Below are 25,455 nucleotides of genomic sequence, written 5' to 3' on the forward strand. Positions count from 1 at the left end.
CATACACCACAAGTCTCATTCAGTTCTCAAGTTCAATATCCGTTGAAATGGAGTTCTAACTCAGCAGACCTTTACTAAGCCCCTATTCTATGCAAGGATTACAGGAATTGGGGACAGAAGACTAATAGCCTCAAAAAGGCTGGGTGCGATGGCTCACGTAATCCCAGCACTTTGGAAGACTAGGGTGAGAAGACTGGTGAGAGGATTGCTTGAGACCAGAAGTTCAAGGCCAGCCTGGGCAACAGAGAGAGATCTTATCTCTACAAAAACAAATGTTTTAAAAATTAGCCAGGCATGGTGGTGCATGGCTGTAGTCCCAGCTGCTTGGGAGCCTGACGTGGGAGGATCAAAGCCCAGGAGTCTGAGGCTGCAGTGAGCCTTGGTTGCACCACTGGACTCCAGCCTGGGTAACAACACAAGACCCTCTCTCTGAAAAAAATAAAAATAAAAAACAACAAGAAAAACTGGCACAGAGGCTGGGGAAACAGATATTTAACCAAATAATTACAAAGTATGCAAAAAGAATTAAATATCTTCATCCTTTTTACTGTTTTCTAACCTTAACATTTTGCTCTTCGTGTGTGTGTGTGTCTAAGGAATTACCTCTTCCCCTCTGGTCTGAGGTTAACTACGTAGTTGACTAACAGTTATTAATAATTAACAGTTCTACTCAGCCATAGAGCAGCCTTTGGTTACAACCTGAGTGATTTTTAAGAAGATGAAGTTAAAGCTGTGAATTGAACAAAAACTGAATAAGGTTTTTACTGGTGTCATCACACAAACCCTCTAGGGAGGTAGCAGTTCCTTGAAAAGAAGCCAAATTTCACTTAGCCAACAGCACGAGGGGTCAGAAAATACTCAGTAGGCAACTCCCTCTCTGATACTAAGCATTTAAAACATTTGCACATTTTGCAAAGGTGCACCAGCATGATGCACAGAGCAATGACACTGACCAGCGAGCCAGATAACTGAGGTACAGCCTGGACGAGAGCCTGAGAAAGATCTACCTCCCACTCTGTGACTCCTTGAGGGGTGACTCGCAATGCTGTGGAAATTCAGCGTCTGGGGAGTGCCCACACCTGGCTTGTGCCAAGTTTTGCCCCCTGGAAGGTATGTGGGTTTGGGCCAAACGTCACAAAGCCTCTGCTCAGTCGATAATAATAATAGTAGTATATAATAAGGCACTAAGAGATAAACAGGTTGAGTATCCCTTATCTGAAATGCCTAGGACCAGAAGCGTTGTGGGTTTTGGATTTTTTTCAGCTTTTGGAATATCTGCATTAGAGTTAGCTGTGGAGATTCTCTAATGTGAAAACCCAGAATCCTAAATGCTTCAGCGAAGCTTTTCCTTTGAGCAGCATGTCAGCCCTCAAAATTAGTTTCAGATTTTGGAGTATTCCAGATTTTGGATTTTCAGATTAGGAATGCTCGACCTGTAATAATAACATCAACCTCACAGAGATGATTAATGAGATTAGACAGGTAAAGCATGTGGTAAATGAGCTATACATTTTCAAGTTTTTAAAAATTTTTAAAAATGTACGCGCAGTAAAATTCACTTGTTATACAGTTCTATGGGCTGTAACTTGTAACCATCACCACAAACAGGATACAGAACAATTCCAAGGCCCCTAAAGAATTCCCTTGGGCTGTTCATTTCTTTTTTTTTTTTTTTTTTTTTTTTTTTGAGACAGAGTCTCGCTGTGTCGCCCAGGCTGGAGTGCAGTGGCCGGATCTCAGCTCATTGCAAGCTCCGCCTCCCGGGTTTTTACGCCATTCTCCTGCCTCAGCCTCCCGAGTAGCTGGGACTACAGGCACCCGCCACCTCGCCCGGCTAGTTATTTGTATTTTTTAGTAGAGACGGGGTTTCACCGTGTTAGCCAGATGGTCTCGAACTCCTGACCTCGTGATCCGCCCGTCTCGGCCTCCCAAAGTGCTGGGATTACAGGCTTGAGCCACCAGGCCCAGCTGGGCTGTTAATTTCTAATCAGACCCTTTCCCAGCCCCTCTCCCAACTCCTAAACTCTTCCCCTAGAGGTCTCTTTTCCAGAGATTATATGAATAGGATGCTGCAGTTGTAGCCTTTTGAGACTGGTTTCTTTCACTCAGTACAATGCATTTGAGAAGTAGCCAGGTTGTTGTATATATTAATAGTTTGTTCCTTATTACTGAGTCGTGTTCCATTATGCAAAGGTACCATAGTTTGCTATTCTGTCCACTCAGTGAAGGACGTGTGACTTGTTTTCAGTTTTAGGCAATTATGAATAAAGCTGCTATAAATATTCATTACAGTTTTGTGGGATAAAAATTTTTATTTCTAGAGGATAAATAAGTATCTAGGAGTGGAACTGCCAGGCCACATGGCAAGTGTAATGTTTGACTCCATAAGCCACTGCCACTGTCATCCATCTACTGTTACACCCCCACCAGCGGTACTGGCACATCCCACCAGGGACGTATGAGCAATTGGCCTGCTCCACCTTCTTGGCAGCTCTTGGCGTTGTCAGTATTTTTTACCTTAGCTATAATAGGTATGCAATGTTTAGGTTTTCTTGGAGATAGAACATTTATATGAGACTGTGTTTAATCATCAACTTTCGATATCGTGTAGATGTTTGCCCCCTCCAAATCTCATGCTGAAATGTGATTCCTCAGTGTTGGAGGTGGGGCCTGGTGGGAGGTGTTTGTGTCATGGGGGCGGGTCCCTTATGCATGGCTTGGTGCCCTTTCCGTGGTAATGAGTTCACACAAGATCCAGTTGTTTAAAAAGAGCCTGGCACCTCCACCTCTCCTCTTGCTCCCTCTCTCGCCATGTGACACGCTGGCTGGCTCCCTTGCCCTTTCCACCATGACTATAAGCTCCTGAGGCCTTGCCAGAAGCAGGTGCTGGCACTATATTTCATGTACAGCCTGCAGAACCATAAGCCAAATAAACTTATTTTCTTTATAAATTACCCTGCAATATAAATATACCTATATATAAATATAAAGGTATTCCTATATATAAACATAATACCTATATATAAATGTAAAGGTATTCCTTTATAGCAACGCAAATAGATGAACACAACTGTAATACAAGAATGTTCAGGAGCAGTGGAGGATACAGAAACCAAGTTATTTTAAGGGCTAGCCATGACCTTCGGGAAATCTTGAAAATCCCAGCCTGCTGAAAAGGTATCTCATGGTTCGGCTCTGTCCACTTCTCCAGCCTCATCTCCTATCATTCTCACTCTTACACCTTTCAGTCCAGCCAGATTAATAATCACATAAACTAATATTTATTGAATCCTTACGATATGCTAGGGCACTAAGCCAAGATTGTTACATGTATTATTACTTCATCTACTCATGGTCCTAGGAGGTCAATATTAGTAGTAGTAGCATTTCTATTTTACATGGGAGGAAACATACTCAGAGAGATCGGCAAACTTTCCCAAAGCTACACAGCTGCTAAGTGGCAGGGCTGGGACTGGATTCCTGTCTCCTAGATGTGCCATGTTCCTCTGACCTCTGAGTCTGTGCTCTCCTCTTCCCTAATACAACAGTATTTCTGTCCCTTCCATCCCCAAGCCATGATGCATGCCCTGCCTCCTCTGTGAGGCTCTCCCTGGCTCCTCGAAGGCATCATTGGTTGTCCTCATCTCTGCTGTCTTGACACCCATTGTTTATTGCTTCATTTCATCCTTCAACACATCATGTCCTATTTGCTGTGTACATATGCCTCCTCCACCAGTGAATGCAAACCTCCTGAGGTCGGGAATCATATCTTGTCACCCTTCCACTCCCCAGTGCCTATTACAGTGGCTGGCACCTGAGAGGTGCTCAACATGTGTTGTGGGAGTTGAGGAACAGCTAAGGCTTCTGAATGAGAGGCCAGGCAGTGACACAAGGGTCCACTGCTGCACAGGTGTTTTAAACAAGCTCACAGTCCTACAAAATGCATCCAAACAATGAGCAAAAATGTAGAAGCAAAAGAAGGGCCTTACACAAACTTACATGTAACTCTTGAGACAGACTCTCAGATATCCATCCCTATCAACAACAAACAGGACGAGGTATAATGCAAGATGACAACAGGGACATTCACCCAATGTTAACAGCTTTAAGCCAGAGGGCAATAAACAAGAGAGTGGAAGAGGGAAGAAAGGAATCCTTTTCTACATTCTTGCTACAGTTGTTCTCCTTCCTATTTACGTAAGCATGGAGGCGGTTTTTTCCTCCACCTATGTGTCGCAGGGCTATTAAAACTGTTTATTCCTCCCTTTCTATCACTCTCAATAAAAAGGATCATTTTTAATATTAAAAAAGTAATAAATTCATTTGCCTGGAAAGTTCCTTGAGGAATATGGAGTCACTGCCTCTGAAAACCCTGAACACAAACCACTCCAGATAGATGGGTGATTAAGCGACCAGAACACAGCTCAAACACAAAGGCTAGGAAGAGGCAGCTCTCTGCAGTGTCTGCATCCCATGAATATATGTTCAATTCATAGATCAATTTTTTAAATTAAAGCATTTGAAGAGTATGAAATATCAACAGTCAAATGCTTCATGGGCCACGGGTTCTTCTCCAGTATTCTCCCAAGTGAGAAATTTCAAAACTGTAGAGACCATGGCTGTGCATTAATGAATCCAGAACTTTTTATCCATCTTTCTTCTCTATTGATAAATGTTTGCAAATTCTAAAGGCTTGAATAGAGAAGTTTAGCCTGTCTCTCATAATTCAGACCGAAGCCTCTTAGAGGGAAAAAGGCATAAATGAAAGGGCATTCATACAAAGAAGTAGATTAATATTTCAATTGTGGCAACCAAATTTGCCATTCCCAAGCCAGATTAGGAACTATTTTTTTCCAGCATCAGTTCCCATGACTCACATCCACAATGGCATGTTTCAGTTTCCCGGGAATTCTCTGCTTTGGTTCTAATGTAGGTTTATCCCTCTACAAGTTCCGTAAGAAAACATTACTTGTGCCACCTCCTCATCTCCTCCCTTTCCTTTCACCTTTGCCCCATCATTTCTTCAAGGTTCACATGTAGAGAGTTAAATACAATAACTGTTTCCATACTTTAATGCAGTTAATAAGTTGTTCAAGTTAAGCAGAAAAAAATATATAAATCAGAAATACACCAGTGTCTTAATGACAAATTTCTTTATTCAGTTCTTTGGGGACCTCATCATGTAAAGCTTCATGGAAGAGGGTGACTACATATAATTTAATCAATGAAAAGACAGAGGAGAATTTGCTTTAGAAATTTCTATGCCCATATATCATGTAAAGGCAAACAATAGCCTTGTTCCGTGTTTGGTAATTAGTTGTAAACAGCTATACTTTGGGATAAAAAAATACCATGTCTCCCCTTGTATTTGCATAAAAGTGCCTTAACACATTTCACGGTGACAGTCACGAGCTGGAATATATACCTAATAGAGCCTGGCAAGACAGGATGACCTTTCTAATTGTCATTATGAGAAGCACAATTGCAAGTGACTTTGAAACATATGGTAAACTTCATTACGCTAAAATATAAAAGCTTCTACTTTGGGGCTCACGATTAATATTAATGTCAGACCTCCTGAGAAAAAAAAAATGTACTCTAAATTTTATATTGTATAAAACCCTCTCAATATCAAAGAGAGCATTTATTTATAGTCTTCAGGCTTCTTCATAGATGCTATTAAATATTACATTAGACATGGCAAAATAGAATGAATAATCCTGAAACATTAAGGGGAGGATAATGATTACCTTCCCAGCATCAGATCAAATGCCATGCAGCGTGGGAACAGAGAGACTGGTTATAAATAGGAGTCCAAGGAGGACAGAGGATGTGTATACAGGAGAGTCAGTGGGGTCCGACTCAGACCACACGGGGAGGGGCGGGGCGGGGCTTAGCGCACTTTTTCCAGAGCACGCGGACATCGTGGCAAGTTAAGGTGGTCAGAAGAGCTGTCCTGATTAGGCATGGAAGGGATGTAGGGAGTGAATGTGTGGACAGACAAGGGTGTGGGATAGTCCAAAGGTGGAGAGGAGAATGTGAAAGCCAGCCAGAGGAGCCAAAAGCTGTGGGAAGACGTAGTCGGGGTGGAGGGAGAATGACTCCCAACTGCTGCAACAGGTAGAAAGGTGCCTTCCTGAATCCGAAATCATAGAAATTTCTTATGATGGCCGGGCGCGGTGGCTCACGCCTGTAATCCCAGCACTTTGGGAGGCCGAGGCGAGCGGATCACGAGGTCAGGAAATCGAGACCATCCTGGCTAACACAGTGAAACCCCGCCTCTACTAAAAAAGACAAGAAAATTAGCCGGGCGTGGTGGTGGGCTCCTGTAGTCCCAGCTACTCGGGAGGCTGAGGCAGGAGAATGGCGTGAAAACCCTGGAGGCAGAGCTTGCAGGGAGCCAAGATCGCGCCACTGCACTCCAGCATGGGCAACGGAGGGAGACTCCGTCTCAAAAAAAAAAAAAAAGAAAGAAAGAAATTGCTTATGATTTATGATTACACATCATCAATGGAAAAGGATCTTTGCCTTAATACCAAATGCTGCATATCGTCTGTGCAGAGAAGGGCAGGGAACTGTTGCAAACACGTTTTTCATGCCCCTGGTGACAGTTTCAAAGGTCATCCTGTCTGGCATCCTTCCAGGACAGGGACAGCCTTTCTCTACCATTTCTTTGAACCCCCTCCCTTAAACTGCAGCTTCAAGGGCCACAGACACCATCAAGACACTACCCGTTCACCTATGAAATAACAGCATGCTTCTGGAAGGAAAAAAATAGTCCAGTAAGCAGTAGTTGCTTTTATAAAGGATCAACTTAAGAAAATAGGAAATAATAAAGAAAAAAAGGGCCAAAGACAGTGAAGTACAAAACATGAGATGCATCCTGAAGAAAAATAAGGTTATGGGTAGGATACTGAGTACTTCTCTCAGTTTCTGCATTTTAACGGTGGAGAAAAGGTAAAATAATACCTTTCACAGGTTTACTGGAAAAAGTGAAACTGGTTTATTAAGGTCTCGATTGCGACAGTTCCCTGAATATCACATTTGTTTGAAAGGCCAGGTCCAATGCATATTAATACACAGAGTGGAAATAGGATGGCTTTACTCAGAAAGATCGGTCTACGTTGTTTAGTACATCATTTGCACCCTAATGCCTTAAGAAGTTTAAAATCCACTCTACACTGTTGTCTCAACATGTTATTATTTTTTATACTTTGTTCTTGGTCCATTATTAATCATGATGAGGGGGTAAATTCACAAATACACACACACATACAAATAGGAAAAAATGATTGATAACCATATTACGTAAAGAAAAGGAAACCACTAGGTGCCTCCTTCAAAATAAAACAAATAGACGAAGGACGTAGGCAACACAAAATGAAAAAAATTAGGCCAGGCATAGTGGCTCACTCTGAAATCCCAACACTTTCAGAAGCCAAGGCAGGTGGATCACTTGAGCCCAGGAGTTAGAGACCACCCTGGGCAACATGGCATAATCCCATCTCTACCAAGCCAGGCCATGGTGGCACATGCCTGTACTTCCAGCTACTCAGGAGGCTGAAATGGGAGGATCGCTTGAGCCCAGGAGTTGGAGGTTGCAGTGAGCCGAGATAATGCCACTGCACTCCAGCCTAAGTGACAGAGTGAGACCCTGTCCCAAAAAAAAAAAAAAAATTATAAAGGCACAAAAAAACAAGTTGAATGCATTAGAAAAAGACATGCAAAAACGAGGCATGAATTAAATACCACTCGATTGTTGTTATACCAATAATCATTTAAGAAATAATGCTTATTATTAGAAAGGATGGATTGGTAGTATCAATTAAATTGCTATAATCCTTTTGCAAATCAATCTGCAGCATGTATGCAGCCATAAAAATGACTGCACTCTTTGGGTCATTAATCCCACTCTTGGCACTTTATCTTCAGAAAGAAATTCATGAACTAATCATTAAACACCTCGGAATAAGGAGGTAGTTAAGTCACAGTATATTGATTCTTGAACTGTTACGTACATAACAAATAATAAATTGGAATACCATATTGCAACCAGGGACACAGAAGTGTATAATGAAGAGTATGGCTCTGAAATGAGACAGATGAGTCTCATTCCAGTTCCTGATTTCCCATATACAGAAACTTGAGCAACTCTGTTAATTCACTGAGCCTCAGTTTCACACATCGGTAGATTGGGAATAATAAATTTGTCTCAAAGTACAGTTATGAGGATTAATTGGTGCCATGCTCTCACTATTGTCCTATAAGGTTAAGGACAGACAGAGGATGTACAATTGCATCCTCAGACGGAGGATGTACTGCATCCTCAGTACAAGTCTGTAAAAAGCCTTCCTATGCTGCAAGCACAGAAGAGGATGCTAAAAATGCAACCTGGGCTCTGTTATAGAAGTTGTATGATAAACATTTTTCATTCATTTCAAAAATTTTATTTTATGCTAAAGGTATTTTTTGAAATAAATTATAATTTTATCCTAGAGTAACTCCAGAAGTTTCATCAGCTTTGACTTCAGAGAATTTCTCTATAATCTTTAGGGGAGAATTACATCACTTCCAAAAGCTGACAGATTTGCAGGATTCCAGACCACTGGGGAATGTCAGTGTTTGGTGACCTTCTTGGGGCAGACATGAAGTTGGTATCCAGCCACTACTTTTACTCAGTCTCTGAAAACAATGGAGTTGGGTGAAGGCTACACAGACATTTGCCAAATTCCAATGTATGTGTCTCACCCGACATAATTGGTACATATGAACCAAATTGAATGCTGGATCCAATTCAGGGTTAAAAAGAAGCTCAAGATTTCAGTCACTTTGTCCAAACCAGACAGACCTCCATTCATTGACAGACCATACAATCATAATATAATTGCTTTTGATTCTTTTTGGGGGAGGGAAAATATCAGATTTGGGGAGACCTGAAGCGTAAAGCAGTCATAGTAAACACAGGAAAAGAGACACATTCAAAATGGGTTCATACACCAAAAAATTAAACATCATTTTGGCAAATAAAATTTGGTTATAATTAAAACAAAAAGCAAAGTGTGTCATCAGTTGTTAATGGGTTATTAAGACTCCAGAAAGTATAATGTCAAAAGAAAAAACGACATTCTATGACTATGCAGGCATGTGGAATGTGAGCATGCCTGCCTCATAAATTTTTGATGATGCCAAGTCAGTAAATCCTTAAGCAATTCTTGATGGTTTCTGTATTGGCCATAAGTATTGAATTGCAGTGCATTCACTCAGGTTGTCCACCCTCCCCAATTACAGAATGCCTCAATGGAAAGTGGATCATACAGAGTGGCCATCCCCAAGTCCAAAACATAACGGGACTAAAGTAGAATGGGCCCAGGGCAGCAAACACTAGCTCCTCAAAGTGGTCAGGGCAGGAAAACATTCATCAGCATACTCTCTCTTTTTTATAAGAGCTCAGAGAATCTGAAAAATCAAATTAGCAACAAATGATGATCTCTCTAATAAATACCATCTCCCTTGGGTTGTTAACATATGGCAGCTTCAAAGAAAAAGCACACAGCTAAAATGGCAGGGGTGTGTACAGGAAACCATAATTCATGGTAATGCCAAAAAGGAAAATAAAATATTTCGTATCAAATTAATCATTGAAAAACCTGTGACCACATAAAAGATGTCATATTTAGCCCTAGTAAAATTAAATTCCACAAAACCTCATAAAATCAAATTTGGTTTATAAAGAATCAACATTCGGCCGGGCACGGTGGCTCAAGCCTGTAATCCCAGCACTTTGGGAGGCCGAGACGGGCGGATCACGAGGTCAGGAGATCGAGACCAGCCTGGCTAACACGGTGAAACCCCGTCTCTACTAAAAATACAAAAAAAAAAAACTAGCCGGGCGAGGTGGCGGGCGCCTGTAGTCCCAGCTATTTGGGAGGCTGAGGCAGGAGAATGGCGTAAACCCGGGAGGCGGAGCTTGTAGTGAGCTGAGATCCGGCCACTGCACTCCAGCCTGGGTGACAGAGCGAGACTCTGTCTCAAAAAAAAAAAAAAAAAAAAGAATCAACATTCATTCCTGAAAATCCTAAATTATATAATAGTTTAAATGTTGTTTTATTTATGCCGGACGCAGTGGCTCACACCTGTAATCCCATCACTTTCGGGGGCTGAGGCAGGTGGATCATGAGGTCAGGAGTTCAAGACCAGCCTGGCCAAGATGGTGAAACCCCCATCTCTACTAAAAATACAAAAAAATCAGCTGGGCGCAGTGGCAGACGCCACCAGCTACACAGGAGACTGAGGCAGAGAATTGCCTGAACCCGAGAGGCAGAGGTTGCAGTGAGCCAAGATCACACCACTGCACTCCAGCCTTGGCAACAGACCGAGACTCCGTCTCAAAAAAAAAAAAAAAAAAAAAAAGTTGTTTTATTTAACTAAAGTTCAAAACTCACTCAAAAGAAGCCTAGAAATATTGACATCACATGTTGCAAATTGAATTCCTTATAATCAATAGGATGACAAATTAGTAAATTCTTAAAAGCAAAAGGGCTTCTAACTACTTCTTTACAAGAAACTGAGTAATGTATCAATCTAAAAACCAATGCATTTATTTATAGGACTACAAAGGAAAACATTGATGTTTCAGCATTTTAAAACAGGAAGCAGAACTAGCAACAGTTCTTTGAAAGTATACAAAAAATCTGGTTTGAAGTTAACAAATATGTATCCAATTAAATTGCTATAGCTCAACTTCTCTCTAATTTATGGTAGTATGCCAAGTTTCTCTTAGTCACCCTTCAAAAATAAAGAATTAAGGTTTCAATACAAAAGATACATAAAAGTTTCATAGGGTGATAACCTATAGAACCTCCTACTACTGAGTTAAATTATCCATCTGCTCTAGCAACATGGCAGATAGTAGATCATCATTTCAGGCACAAAATATAGGGCGGGTGCTTGAAAACTTCAAAAATAAAAAAAAAAAAATTACCCGTCTTTTCAGGGTGTCCAACATCAGCAATAGATGACTTTTGGTAGACTTTTGTTTCATAATTATGAATCTATGAGTGTGGTATTTAGGTAGGGCGATGAGATTGTGGGATGGATACATTGACATTAGGAGTCAAGTTCATAAAGAACAAATGTCAAAAGCAATGTCAAAGGTAAAATGGCAGGTTAAGAAGGATTCAGATGGTGGCATTGCCTCCTGGAGGCTCTGTGGCAGGATCCTTCCTAAACCTCAGCTTCTTCATCTGTAAAACAGAGATTCCAGTGGAGCCAGCACCATAGTGGTCCAGAGGATGAGATAACTAAAGTATGTCAAGCCTTAGCACAGTGCTTAGTTCTCAAGTACTTGAGAAACAAGAAGAAAGGGGTAAGTCTTTGTTACTAAAAAGAGGGTGACTTCATACAAGGGATCATTCCTTTTCTTCAAAGAAAACATTAAATCCACAATAGCTGTAGCTCATCCATGCATACAGAAATCTGTGCCCAAGAAACACATACTGAACATACACAGTAAAGAGCAATAGAAGTAGAAATCTGCAAAGAATTTATATTTAAACCTCTAAGGATCTATATAAAAGATAACGTGAATAATAGAATTCAGTTTTATTAATTCCAGGCAAGTTCTAATGATCATAACAATATATTTTCAAACCATATGGATGATATTAAAACATAAAGCATAAACTGAACTTGTGCAGTTAACTGAGTGTGGCGCCACTCCTACCTACGGGCATTGAAAAATGGTGGTGGGAAGAAGAGTTGGATGCAGGCAGTGACCAGGGATGTGAAATGTTCTGCAATACATGGTAGGGTCCCCATGCAAAAAATAATCCCCTCACCCAAAACATGGCAAATAGGCTCTTTTTAAGATCACGAAGTTCCACTTACCATCACTCTGAGCTTAATCTTCAGGACATTATATGAGTGTGTGTGAGTACAGGTGTCTACCAACATTATCCCATGCCATATTTAAATTTCACTAGCCCAAGCCCAGAGTCCATATGAAATGTACAAAGAGACTCTAACAGGCACTGATTAGTAAAAATAATCTACAAAGCAGAAAATCTGGCAGATATTTAAGAGATACATGTATCCACCTTATTACGTAGAGTCAAGTTCCTGCTGTAAACAAATTAGCATGTCAAAAAAAAAAACTGCCTGTTGCAATTTGGTATGAAATATAATTGAAAACATCATTGCATTTCCACCCAGGGGGATATGTGACTTATGTATTTTAAAGGAGTATAGAAACAAGTAGAGAAACAAGTGAAAAAAGACGTAACAATAGCAGGGACTTCTAAAATTATATATGGATAAAAGTGGGAAAAGGAGATCAAAAGTTACTGAGAGCTAGAAAATAAATGAACAAAGTATCAATTGAATTATGGAAATTCACATACAAGGGGCTACAGTTAAAAGGGACCTCAGTAGCCACAGGGACTATCTAATTCATCTCTGGACCATGAGGGCCTGCCACAGCACCTAGCATATTGGAAGTACTCAATAAATGCTTGTGGAAAGGATGCATGGATGGATGGATGGATGGATAGAAATGCAACTTCAAGATCTGGTTCTACAGTATTATATATGAAGCAATTGAGTCTCAGATAAAATTCAGTGACTTGCTGAAGATTATTCATTCACTGAGCCTCACATTCTGATGTTACATATGTCAGATGCTATGCAGATGATTAGGGAAGGGCAGGACTGAGATTAAACTGATGCCCCCCTACATCCTAATCCAGGCTTTTTGCACTGTATGGGGATGTCTCCCAAAATAATTATCACAGCAATTTAATAAAGGAGGGAGAAAGTTAGTTGCAATTTTCAGCTTAGAAATTCACAGGCAAAAAAGGCTGAAGGGAAATAATCATACTAATAGTGATGCAAGGATGTAATTGGAAAGGAAAAAATGGAGAGAAATTAAAAACACAAAGAGATTTAATCAGGGTCCTGATAAAGTGATAAAGTAATCAATAAGGCAAATCAAAGATAAATGATTAGAGATTTAAAACCTCAGCCTATTGGAAAAACCTGAGGGAAAAGATTTTGAATTTTTTTTATTTCTTCCAAAAGATCCTATTTGACATACTTTTTAATCTAAATGACTGAAGATTCCGAATTTGGAAAGGCAGACACGTATCTATTTCTCATATAACCCTCTACATTTCTTGACACACAGCACTGCAACACTCATCTGGTTCCAAAGCAGACGGCTTGGCCCTCTGTTATCAAGAGTGCTATCACTGTTCTGGCCCAGAGAGCTAAGTTGTCTTATACGTAGGTCTTAGCCAAAGCTCAGAGGAAAGAAGTGATATTTGGTGAGTCTACAGGATGTGGTCTCCAGTCACTTTTTAGGTACTAAGTTACATCTTGGGATAATGTCAGACGCTGGAAGATGCCGTATTTAAACTTCACTAGCCCAAGCCCGTATTCACCTCCACAGTTTAATACCTTAATGTTTCTTAAAATTTGAGGGATCTTAGAACGACCCCTTTACAAATCTGCTGAAAAACTGGATCTGTTTCTGGGAAAAACTGTACATACCTACATATCTAAAATGTGTATGTGGTTTCGGTCTCTCCTGTCCACAGTCTCTCCTGCTTTGAAGGGATCCCCTAACAAGTTTTTTCCTAGAGGTCATTGGTAACAACCATCGGATAACATGCTTATCACTTGGGTGATAAAATACTCTGTACCCCAAACTCTGATGACATGCAATTTACCTATATAACGAACCTGCACATGTACCCCTGAACCTAAAATAAAAAGTTGTAAAAACTAATAATACAAGTAAAAGAGTTTTTTGCATGTGTTATAAATCTCTTCAGGAGGACCTTCCACTATGCTTTCAAGAGAATTGTCTTGAAGAATTTAGCATCCCTCTGAATTCCCAAAAAAACTCTGTGCTTTTCAAGGTGCTTTTGAGGAAGAAGGATGATGCTTCAACTGTCTTTTGTGCTCTGACTTCTAGGAAGTTCATTATCACATCATATTCTCAACCAACTAATTAACACTTGACATTGGCATTTTCTTCTGTCTTTGTTTTTAAATTTTATTGTTGTTTGTTAATTTTATTGTTTTTGTCTTTGTTATATGTATTGTCCCGGTTCTCCATTTCCTCCCTCTCCCTGCGAATAAAAGAGACGCATAGATTTTATTCTTTTGTTCTACTTTTTCATGAACGTTTCTTCTACATGTATCTGATATATATGGAAAAAAGAATTACTGCCTATATATGCAGAACTTGTAACTCACAGGACTTCTAAACTAAAAGACTTTTCTTAATAGGTGTGAAGTGAAATTCTGCAAGTAGCTGCATCCAGCAACTTCAGAGTTAAACCAGTATCTCAGTATAATCTGTCGCTGCTACAGTTTCCTTTCTTTGACCTCCAAACCTTATATTGAAATTTGACCCCCAATGTTGAAGGTGGAGCCTAATGGGAGGTGTTGGGTCATGGGGGCAGATCCCTCATGAATAGCTTGGTCATCAATGAGTGAGTTCTCACTCTGTTAGTTTCTGGGAGAGTTGGTGGTTAAAAAGAGTGTGCCACGTCCCTTCTCTCTCTTTTTGCTTCCTCTCTCTCCAGTGATCTGCCATGCCAGCTCCCCTTCATTTTCTGCCATGAGTGGAAGCAGTCTGAGGCCCTCACCAGAAGCAGATGCTGGCACTATGCTTCTTAGACAACCTGCAAAGCTGTGAGCCAAAGCATTCTCTTTTCTTTATAAAGGACCCAGCCTCAGGTATTCCTCTATAGCAACGCAAATGGACTAAGACACTTGTGCTTCCTTTCATTAGCTATTTCAAGCTCAAAAATTACGAGATTGTTCCAAAAATTAGGGCAGGATCTTGTCATTGTGAACTTACAACTTTTCTGTCTGAAGCAAACTAACCCCAAACCGTAATTTGAAAGGTGCCTCTACTCCAACTTCATTACCCTTCAACTGCCCCTTCTCTGCCTCCCACTCCCTTCTTACTCACCAAAAGACAAATGAGTTTAGGCTGGGCATGGTTAATCATCGTTCTCAGAAAAACAAAATCCTGCTGTTTGGTATTCTCACTGAGAATCCCTTCACTTAGCTTATGGATCCCCCTCCACAGATTCCTGACAGCTCACTGGGCCAGGGAACCAGCCAGATTTTTTAGCTACATCTGCAGTATCTTTTCTACGCCGGCAGCTGGCATAAGGTGGGAAAATTCATTAACATGCTAATGATGTCCTACTTAAAATTCTAGCCCTGATTATTCTGTGATTAAATCTCTCCCCTTGACGTCGGTTTCCTTTATAGCTGAGTTACAGTGCGAAATCAACAATATTAATAAAGTACAATACAGATTACCAATTTATACACAAGGGATGGTGGAAAACAGTTGCGTAAATCTGAGGGCTCTTTTTTTCTTGAAAAGTAGTTATAGGCCTGGCACGGTGGCTCATGCTTATAATCCCAGCACTTTGGAAGGCCTAAGCGGGTGGATCACCTGAGGTCAGGAGTTTGAGACCAGCCTGGCCAACATGGTGAAACCCCGTCACTACTAAAAAAACACAAAAATTAGCTGAGCATAGTGGTGGGCACCTATAATCCCAGCTACCTGGGAGGCTGAGGCAGGAGAATCGCTTGAACCTGGGAGGCAGAGATTGCAGTGAGCAGAGATCGCACCATTACACTCTAGCCTGGGTGACAAGAGCAAAACTCCGTCTCAAAAAAAAAAAAAAAAAAAAAAAAAGCAGATGTAGCGAACTGTAAAAGTTGCTGATTTTTTTCATTCCACCCTTCTTTAAATAAACACACACATTGGAATCCACAATAATTAAATGTTTATAGTTAATTTTCATAAATATTCAAGGCTTGGAAGATAGATTTAGCTTTTCCTTCTATTTCACTGCACTTAACATTGCTCAGAATTCAAATGCATTCTCCTGAAGTCTCAAGAACAGCTGACAGGAGTTAAAGCACACTTCTTTAGCATCTCTTTATAGAGATTGTGTCTTGGTGACAAAAGCCAATGGATTCAGTGATGAGATCTGTCTCCCTTTGCCCTTCAGTACCTTGACATATTTCAGTTCCTTTTCTATCACCATATTGTTCTATCTGCTGACCCCCCAAACTGAAAGTCCGACTCAGACAACTCAAACATCTTCCAAGAAAGACAAACTTATCACTACCCTCATTAATTTGGAAAATGAATAAAGAAGCAGCAGATTCAAGGTCTGGATCTGCAATCTAAAATGTAGGAAGAGAGGACTCATGTGTCATTTTAACATCTGGCCCCAGTAAGTGAACAAATATCGATGGTATAGTATATTTACTATTTTAGAAGACATCATGCTGGATACCAAAGCAGTACAGTGAAACCTAAGGACGATGTTCTGACCTCAGTGGACTCATAATCTAGCCAGAGACACAAGATACAATGATATTTTAAGTGATGCATGCACCAAATTCATCTCAGGTGCATCATGAGAGATACACTTCACATCATTAAGAGGTCTCTGTATGAGAGACACTGCTCATTGTTCCCTAAGACTGCAAATCTCCCCTTTTGCTATGGAAACAGAATTCAGTACTTCAGCAGGGCACACTGCTGCCCAGGGTAAGGACAGCTCCCAGCCCCTCTTGCAAGTAGCTGTTACCATATAACAAGGTTAAGGTCACAGGGATGTGGCCGTAGCAGAGACGTGTGCAGATTTCTCAAAGGGCATGTAAAGGGGAAAGGTGAGCTCTCTTCCTTCTTCCTTTTTATCTGACTGGACTTGGACATGCATGTGGCTGGGTCAGCTGGGTTGGACTGAATGGCACAAGTTGTGGGGCAGAGAAGAACAAAATAGAAGAGTCTGAATTCCTGACAATCAGGGTGGCTTGATTATATGTCAGTTGCCCTTTTCCCCTGAACGCTGCATTCCACAACCACTGTTGGAAATCAAAATCTTTTTTAAGAATACTACATATTGCTCATTTCTTAAATGGTTTCATTCTCTAAGGCTAAAAAGAGTCATGGTACATGCATGCATATGTGTATGTGCGTAAGCACACTCTCCTTTGTACTTTCCCTACATTTAAACTTGAACCCACAGCTCCCTCTGAATTTTTAACTCCCAAAACACAAAAATAGCTGAATATGGACTTTGGCCCAGTTTTATCATATTTTAATAAATAAAAGCTTCAATATATTGAAGAGTTCATTATTTATTTGTTTCCCACACTCTCAACCCTAGATTATTAATTTGGTTCACCTAAAGCCCACTCACCTCAAATTGGTTTAAAAAAATTAAGCATGTGTAAATCAATGTATAGGGAAAAGGGTGGCTGATCCAGCAAAATCCAAGTGTAAAAACATAAAGAGAAGCTTCACAACAGTAATGAGCCATCTGCAATTTAGAATCATCCATAGTAGCAATCTCTCATTCCATTTGTTTATGTTTTATTCATCATTGTGAAAATACTTAGTGAAGTGACAATGATGAGATTCAAAAAAAACTGCACGGTTCTTTTTTTAAAAAGAGATATTAATGGCTTTCAAGGCTCTACTATTCAAATGAAAATATTGCTGGACTAAATTTGCTCAAATTTGTTCACTTCCTTTTTATTCTTGGATATAATATATTCTTCATTTTGTGACAAAAAGTTATGTGGTAATAACATGAGAAATGTCGTAGTTTCCATTGTTTATACATTTAAAAACTCAATAGCAGAAACCTACTTAAAATGTACAGTCCTCATTCCTATCACGACAGAGTAAACCAGGCTGTGGTGTCTCGGGTGACCATGTTGTCATTCCTTAGTACTATAGTTATTTAGGCTCAAACGTACAGTCTGTAATTACATATATGGCAAAAACAACGCTTGACCTTTAAGAATGAAAAGAAAAAAAGATAAGTACTGAGTTGTTAAAGTCAACTTCAGGGTATTCATTACAAAGAAGACAGAATAACTACTGAACATACTCTTTGATTCAAATATCTCTGTGAAGAAACCTCTCTCTACATAAATTGATAGGCATTTAAAAAAAAATTTATTCATCCCGAATTGATGCACTTAACTTCAGCTAGCGGATTTTATATTTCTCAATCTGGCTTATAGCTACTACTCTTCATTTACTTCAATTTACAGAATATTTACAAAAGCCCTATTTCAAATCTGGTTCCCATCAGCCCCGCTCTTTTCTTATGTCTTCTTAAATAAGCATACTTTGTAAAATATAGCTGTTTATTCATATATATTTCATTCAATTTTTTTAGTAAATAATATTTATTTAGGAATCATGGTATGCTATAAATGACCCCGACTTTTAGTTTCTAGGGGCAATGGAAAGGCACACACACACATACACACACACACACACACACACTCCAGGATCTTTGTAAATAATCTGTACCAATCTGCCTAGGAGATAGATTTTATTCTTGTCATTTTACTGGCGCAGAAACAGGTTCCAGTATTTAATAAAGATTAAATCTGAATTTGCTTTTAATGATTTTATTCTGTATATTAGAAACTGAATCATCAGAAATTCCTTACATGTTTTAAGAAATAAGTTTTTACTATCTCAATTTGCACTGAACGAGCGCCTTCTGAGACCATCCCTCTGGGTGCAAATCTCAGAGTAACCTGTTACTCTTAACAACTGGAAAAGGAAAGAACTCAGAACACTTGAACTCCTCTGACCAGCAGACACTTTGGCTAAGGCAGCATTCACATCTTCGACATCATCTTGCCTGGGGAAAGCAGCTCTCAGAAAAGCGCACACATAGAAGAGCCACTTTGTGGTCTTTCCTCGATTTTCTCAGATCAACCTGATTTAGTCTATGATTGTGCAGACTAGGAGACTGAGCCAAGAGACAAAAGGAAGATAATTGTCACACAAAGAAAATGCTCAAGACCTTGTCAAGGGAGAGACTGCCCTAAATAATAACAAGGCTATTAGCAAACGCAGGGTGGGATGGGGAACAGAAAAAGGAAAGATGTCATATGGGAATATGAAAACAAAAGCTGACAAGTAATTCCATTCAGTTTGCCAAGGCGCCTGCCAAAAACGTCCCCAAGGAAAAGGGCCATGTGCTCCGTGACACTCTTCACAGTGACGTTCACATAAAGCACAGAACATCCTGCCCGGCCACAAAACACAACAAATATCAACATCTCGCCAAGGAACAGTTGCGCACTACCTACCATAGGCAGTCTCCTGGTGCTCCACTTCTCTTCTCAGTCTGTCGTAATCTTCTTTAACACTTCCCAGCTTTTTGACATTCCTGGAACTCAACACCAACAGCTTGCTGAGGAGTCCCTCCAGCCCTTCTCTCTCTGATGTTAATGATCTAATCTCCTCGGTGAGGTCTTTAGCTGTACAGAAATGGTTTCCTACAGCACATTGTGGGAGAGAAGGAGGGAAAACAAGCTTTACAGCATCCGTACACATGGAAGATCTAGCAGCAGCTAATGTGCATTCACAGCATGGGCAAAGAAACAGAACTTTGAGATCATGTACAACTTCCTTAGCAGTCCTCTGGGGAAAGAACCTGGAAAAATACTGCCCTCCTTAAACTGGAAAAATCACCAGTCTTTTTTATCACCTTATTCTTGTTATGTCTGTTTTAGGAGTTCCATTGGCTAAGCCATGTCCCATGAAATATGATGACACAAAAATGTCCCAGTGGAATCCAGAGGAACCACAATGTGTCACTCCATTCAAATAATATACAAAAGTCAAAGAGATTACATATTATAGCAGTGTGGAAGGGGACTGGGTCATATAATCAGAGTTGACCTAAATTAAATTCCTCCTGTTACTCAAATTGCACGACCTGGAGCAAGAAAATTAGCACATCTGGGGCAAATTTCTTATAAAATATGATTGCAATAACACCTGACTCATAGGTAGTTACAAGAATAAACAAGAAATTCTGTCAAGCACTGAGCAAAAGATATGGTAAATTAAATGTAGCAAGGTTGCAGCATACAAGGTCAATATACAAAAATCAATCTTATGTCTAAATATCAACAACAAAAAACTAGATGATTTTTTTTAAATACAATTTACAAACTATTTTAAAACTCAAAATACTAACAGATACTTTTTTTTAAATTTGTGCAAGACCTCTACAGTGAAAACTATTTTTCAAAAACTGCTGAGACAAAGACAAATAATTTAAAAGATTAAATTATTATACATACACTGGAGGTTCAATATTGGTAAGATTTCAGTTTTCTCCACATTGATTCATTGATTTAATACAATTTCAATCAAAATTTTATGAGGCTGTTTTGTAGAAATGTGTGTGCTTATTCTAAAACGTTGAAGAGTGAGCCGGGCATGGTGGCTCACACCTGTAATCCCAGCACTTCGGGAGGCTGAAGTGGGTGGATCCCTTGAGGTCGGGCATTCAAGACCAGCCTGGCTAACGTGGCAAAACCCTATCTCTACTAAAAATACAAAAATTAGTGGCACAGTGGCAAGCACCTGTAATCCCAGCTACTAAAGAGGCTGAGGCAGGAGAATCGCTTAAACCCGGGAGGTAGAGGTTGCAGTGAGCTAAGATCTTGCCACTGCACTCCAGCTTGGGCAATGGAATAAGACTCCACTTCTAAATAAATAAAAAAATAAATGAATAAAATGTAGAAGAATGAGCCCATGAGTTTGAAGCTGTAGTACACTATAATTGCACTATTGCCTGGGCAACATAGCAAGGCCCCATCTTGAAGAAGAAGAAGAAGGAGGAGGAGGAGAAGGAGGGAGGGAGGAAAGGAAGGAGAAGAAGATGATTATGATGAAGAAGAAGAACAGGAAGAAAGAAGAAGAAAAGCAGAAGAAGCAGAAACAAGAAGAAGAAGAGGAAGAAGAAGGAGGAAGAGGAGGAAGAGAAGGAGAAGGAATAAGGAGGAGGAGAGGAGGAAGAGGAGGAGGAGTGGCCTAGGTAAACCAAAGCAATCCTTAAAAAGTTAGTCTTGGTTTCAAGACTAAGGCTAAAGCCCCTATAAATCAAGGTCATATGGCATTGCATATAGATGGACAAATAGATCGATGGAATAGAATAAACAGTCCAAGAGTGGATTTACACATATACAGCCAACCAAAGTGCCAAAGCAAGCCAATAAGGAAAAGAAAGTATTTCAATAAATGGTGCTGGAACAACTAGCTATCTACATGGGAAAAATATTAACCTTGATTCATACATCAAACCATACAAAAATTTAATTAAAGGTGGATCACAGGCCCAAATGTAAAAGTTAAAACTATAAAGCTTCTACAAAAAAAATTTAAAAGAATATTTTATTGACTTTGGAGTAGGCAAGAACTTCAGATAAGATACAGAAAACACTATTTTAAAAAAGGATAAATGGGCTTTATCAAAATTAAAAACTCCTCATCAAAAGATACCACTAAAAAGTGAGAAGACAAGTCACAGACTTGGAGAAAATCATTGCAATATGTCTAACTGACAAAGAAGTTGAATACTACAACTTGACAATTAAAACACAAATGATGCCATTGAAAAACAGGCAAATGAGCCAGGTGCGGGGGCTCACGCCTATAATCCGAGCACTTTGGGAGGCCAAGGTGGGCAGATCACGAGGTCAGGAGATGGAGACCATCCTGGCTAACACAGTGAAACCCTATCTCTACCAAAAATACAAAATATTAGCCAGGTGTGGTGGTGGGTGCCTGGAGTCCCAGCTACTCCGGAGGCTGAGGCAGGAGAATGGTGTGAACCCGGGAGGCGGAGCTTGCAGTGAGCCCAGATCATGCCATTGCACTCCAGCCTGGGTGACAGAGCGAGACTCCGTCAGGAAGGAAGGGAAAAAAAAAAAAAAAAAACAGGCAAATGACTTAACAGGCATTTTACAAAGTAAGACACACAAATGGCCAATAAGCATATGAAAAAGCATTTGACATAATTAATCATTAAGAAAAGAAAAATTAAAACCATAATGATTCTACTACAAGCCCACTCAAATGTTTCAAATTAACTCGACTAAAAATGTCAACATTCACAAGGGTATGGAGCAACTGGAACTCTCACACATGTAAAATGGTCCCTTCAAGAAAAGTTCTGCCAGTTTCTCATAAGGTTAAATGTATACCTACCCTTTAATCCAACAATTCTACTTCTAGGCATTTACACAAAAGAAATGAAAACACGTAATCAAAAATATTTGCACTCAAATAAATGTTCATAGTGTCTTTATGCCTGAGAGCCAGTCCCAAACGGGAAGCAACCTAAATGTGCATTAGCAGGAAAATGCAAAAAGAATAATAGAGCTACGCAATGAAAGACTACTCAGCAATAAAAAGAAACAAACCCTTCATGCCTGCAGCAACATATATGTGTTGTTGGTTTTTTGTGTTTTGGTTTTTTTTAGATGGAGTTTTGCTCTTGTTGCCCAGGCTGGAGTGCAGTGGCGCAATCTCAGCTCATTGCAACCTCCACCTTCTGGTTTCAAATGATTCTCCTGCCTCAGCCTCCCAGATAGCTGGGATTACAAGTGTCCACCACCACGCCCAGCTAATTTTTGTATTTTTTAGTAGCAACAGAGTTTCACCATGTTGGCCAGGCTGGTCTCAAACTCCAGACCTCGTGATCCGCCCACCTTGGCCTCCCAAAGTGCTGGGATTACAGGCGTGAGCCACCGTGCCCTGCCAACATGTATGTGTCTTTACAAAAGATGCAAAAGAGTAGTGCCACATGATTCCATTAAGTTTTAGAACAGGCAAAATTAATCCATGGTAGAAGGTATCAGAATAAAGGAGGGATGATGATGACTGGGACAATACAGGGTGTTGTTTCTTGAGTGATGAAAATGTTCTATCTCTTGATAGGGCTGTCTGTAACACAGGTGTCAAAATTCAAGATCTGTAAACACTTAAGACCTGTGCATTTCATTGAATGTAAACCATACCTCAATTAAAAAGAGGAAAAATTAGGAAATTTTAAAGTATGAACACTGAACAATAAATTACTAAATATATAACATTAATGAGTGCCCCACAAATTAGTGTTAGAAAACCCCACTATGTTTTCTAAGAATTTATAGTAACTATAATCACAATAATAGCTACAAACTTTCTCACCTTTGAATGTCATCACAACTTTAGGAAATAGGTTATAGCTTATATTACTATTACTATCATTATTATTATTTTACGTTTTAACATCTCTGAAACAGGGATGTGCCCTACAATCGCCATCAGCCAGGAAGTAGCAGGATGCAGTGGTTATAACTGGATTGTTTTCCTGGCCCTGGCTGACCATCTGCAACCCCCTGGTGTTTCAATGTACAAACTATTTTAGGACCATCTGCGTACTGGCTGTTGCCTGAAAATCTTGTATTGATGTGGATTTGTAAGGCTGGGAAAGCACCAGCATTCAAAACTTGAGGAAAGGTGTTAGCAGTTTGGCAGACAATCCTACAGAAAACAGTTTATTCTTGGGGGAGAAAAAGTTGCCTCCCAACAACTTCAGGGGTTCAGAGGATGATGATGTGTGGGGAAACACGAACCTCGACAACTTTGAGTCCAAATGTGCTGCAGAAGACTCAGACTGAACAAGAAGACGCCTAGGAAAACCTTAACCAATTTATTTTCCTTTTTAATGGGTGATAATGTGATTTTTCAAAAGCCTAAATACATCTAAAAGAGCTATATCCGTAAGTATAAGATAAAAATTCTAAACCATAGAAAGCACTGTTACTGTTTAATTGACAGCAATGTTTCTTTCTTTGTAATATATAAAATAACGGGTGCTTTTTATGTTCACTGAAATTCATATTGTTATCTCTTTTTACAGCTGGGAAAACGGAAATCTGGAGAACTAAAATATCTTGCTGAAGATCACAGTGCAGTAAACCATAGGACAAGTTTCCAGCTGGAACATCACCCCAGAACCCCTCCTCTTAAGCATAAATTATGTTGCTAACTTCTTTATTGTTACTTAGTAGGCAGATTTCAAACTGATACAAATGTTGAAAATGATACAAAATGTTTTCCCACCTTAAGGGCATTCTGAAGCCTAGCACATATCATCTGTCACTGAAGTCCATAGTTTCCAATGCCATGATTTTATAAAGACCCTATTGAGACTCATGCGTTTGTCTCTCACTGTTTTACGCAACATGGCAAACACAAAAGAGAACAAGTACTGCTCCTGCTCTCCAGGAAGTTACCACAAAATAAAGGGGAGAAGGTGCCTTCCAAAGAAAAAGCAAACACTAGGAGAGGTCAGAGGAGAAGAGAGATTATTCCGGGACAGACTGAGGCAGATTTCGGGAGGGAAGAATATAAGAGTCCCAAAAGAAGAAATAGGAGCCCTGGTTAGAGAGCACTGGGCAGGGCGCAGGAAGTGAGACTAAACTCACAAGGAAGTTGCTTCAAAACAACAGTGCCCCAAATGCCACGCTGCTGGGTTGGACCCATTTAGGAAAAACCCGCAAAGTCCACAGGAGAGCAGACCGCACTTGCATGAGCTTCAAGTTGTAAACAGTAACACAAATAAAACTTCTCCTGGATCGGTAATTTCCATCCTGAACAACGGCCAAGTCAAGGAAGCTGAGGATCGAGCCCCATACCACATGCCACAAAGAACCTCAAGGGACCCCACGCTCTGGGGAGCTCGCGGGAGGACCAGCACGGAGGTGTGACTGTGTTGGAGCAGGGTGGCCACATGTACAATGTTGTACTTTCCAACGTTCCTCCTTAGGCTGTGCTTATGAAGTCCCAACGTGTCTTCTGGGCTGTGTTTTCAACCAAGAGAGTTAATAAAAAGTGGGATGGGCACCAACTATGCCTCCAGAGACACCAGGCAGAATATGCCACAGCGTGCCCTTTCCTCCTGTGAACAGTCAGAAAAAAAGATCTCCAAAAACAAATTGGAAGAGACTACATATACGGAGCAAGTGCCAGTACAAAAGTTTTGCTGGAAATACACCCCCTAATCCCTTGCAACCCATTGCAAGCTCTAGAGACCAGTGCCCTTGGTAAAACATAGGAGAGATCATTAATTAAAGCCTGGGCCCTTTCTTTGATCCTGAGGAATAAGGCTTGGGAAAATGTACAGTGATAAAAGCAAACGTTTTAAAAGAGCAGAATGAGTGTGAATTCCCAAAGAAACCGTTCATATCAAAACCCAAGCCATGATAAAATGCTACAATGCCCTTGATTAAAATTTTATAGGTATTTTGACCTCAGATCTAAGCCCATGAGGCTCAGACCAGACCTTGCTTGATGCAGACCTCTCTGACCGCTGAAATTGGTCAGGAGCTTAGTGACGAAAATTTGGAAAGTCAGTGCTGAAGAAAGTCCCATCAGAGATCTGTGACCTGAAACTTCATAACTTTCATGGGCCCTTTCTAAATGCCACAGAAGGAGGTGTGTGGACAAGAATATGCCACCTATGGCATCCCAATACACCTGTGCCTGCCTGCTCTTCAACAAGGGAATGAAACCTGGGTATTCTCATAGGTTTT

General features: G+C 40.2%; 1 protein-coding gene and 1 long non-coding RNA gene across 18 annotated transcripts in view; one reads left to right on the forward strand and one right to left on the reverse strand.

Moving 5' to 3' along the window:
* LOC105499180 (DISC1 scaffold protein) overlaps positions 1 to 25,455 on the reverse strand; it is a 426,110-nt gene that overhangs the window by 205,018 nt on the left and 195,637 nt on the right. For 14 of the 17 annotated variants that reach the window (XR_011610479.1, XR_011610480.1, XR_011610478.1 and 11 more), the window contains exon 9: positions 19,168 to 19,356. Coding sequence is in view for 10 of the 17 variants with exons in the window: in XM_011771662.3 (XP_011769964.2) it covers positions 19,168 to 19,356 (189 nt within the window). In the remaining 7 variants the exon portion in view is untranslated. The other 3 variants (XM_011771667.3, XM_011771672.3, XR_011610485.1) reach the window with 3 other exon arrangements.
* LOC139357425 (uncharacterized) lies at positions 892 to 23,913 on the forward strand. Its single transcript, XR_011610496.1, has 2 exons — positions 892 to 1,110; positions 23,781 to 23,913. It is a non-coding gene; the product is annotated as an uncharacterized lncRNA (long non-coding RNA).

Source organism: Macaca nemestrina, chromosome 1 (genome assembly GCF_043159975.1).
Source record: "Macaca nemestrina isolate mMacNem1 chromosome 1, mMacNem.hap1, whole genome shotgun sequence".
In the NCBI taxonomy this organism is placed as follows: domain Eukaryota; kingdom Metazoa; phylum Chordata; class Mammalia; order Primates; family Cercopithecidae; genus Macaca; species Macaca nemestrina.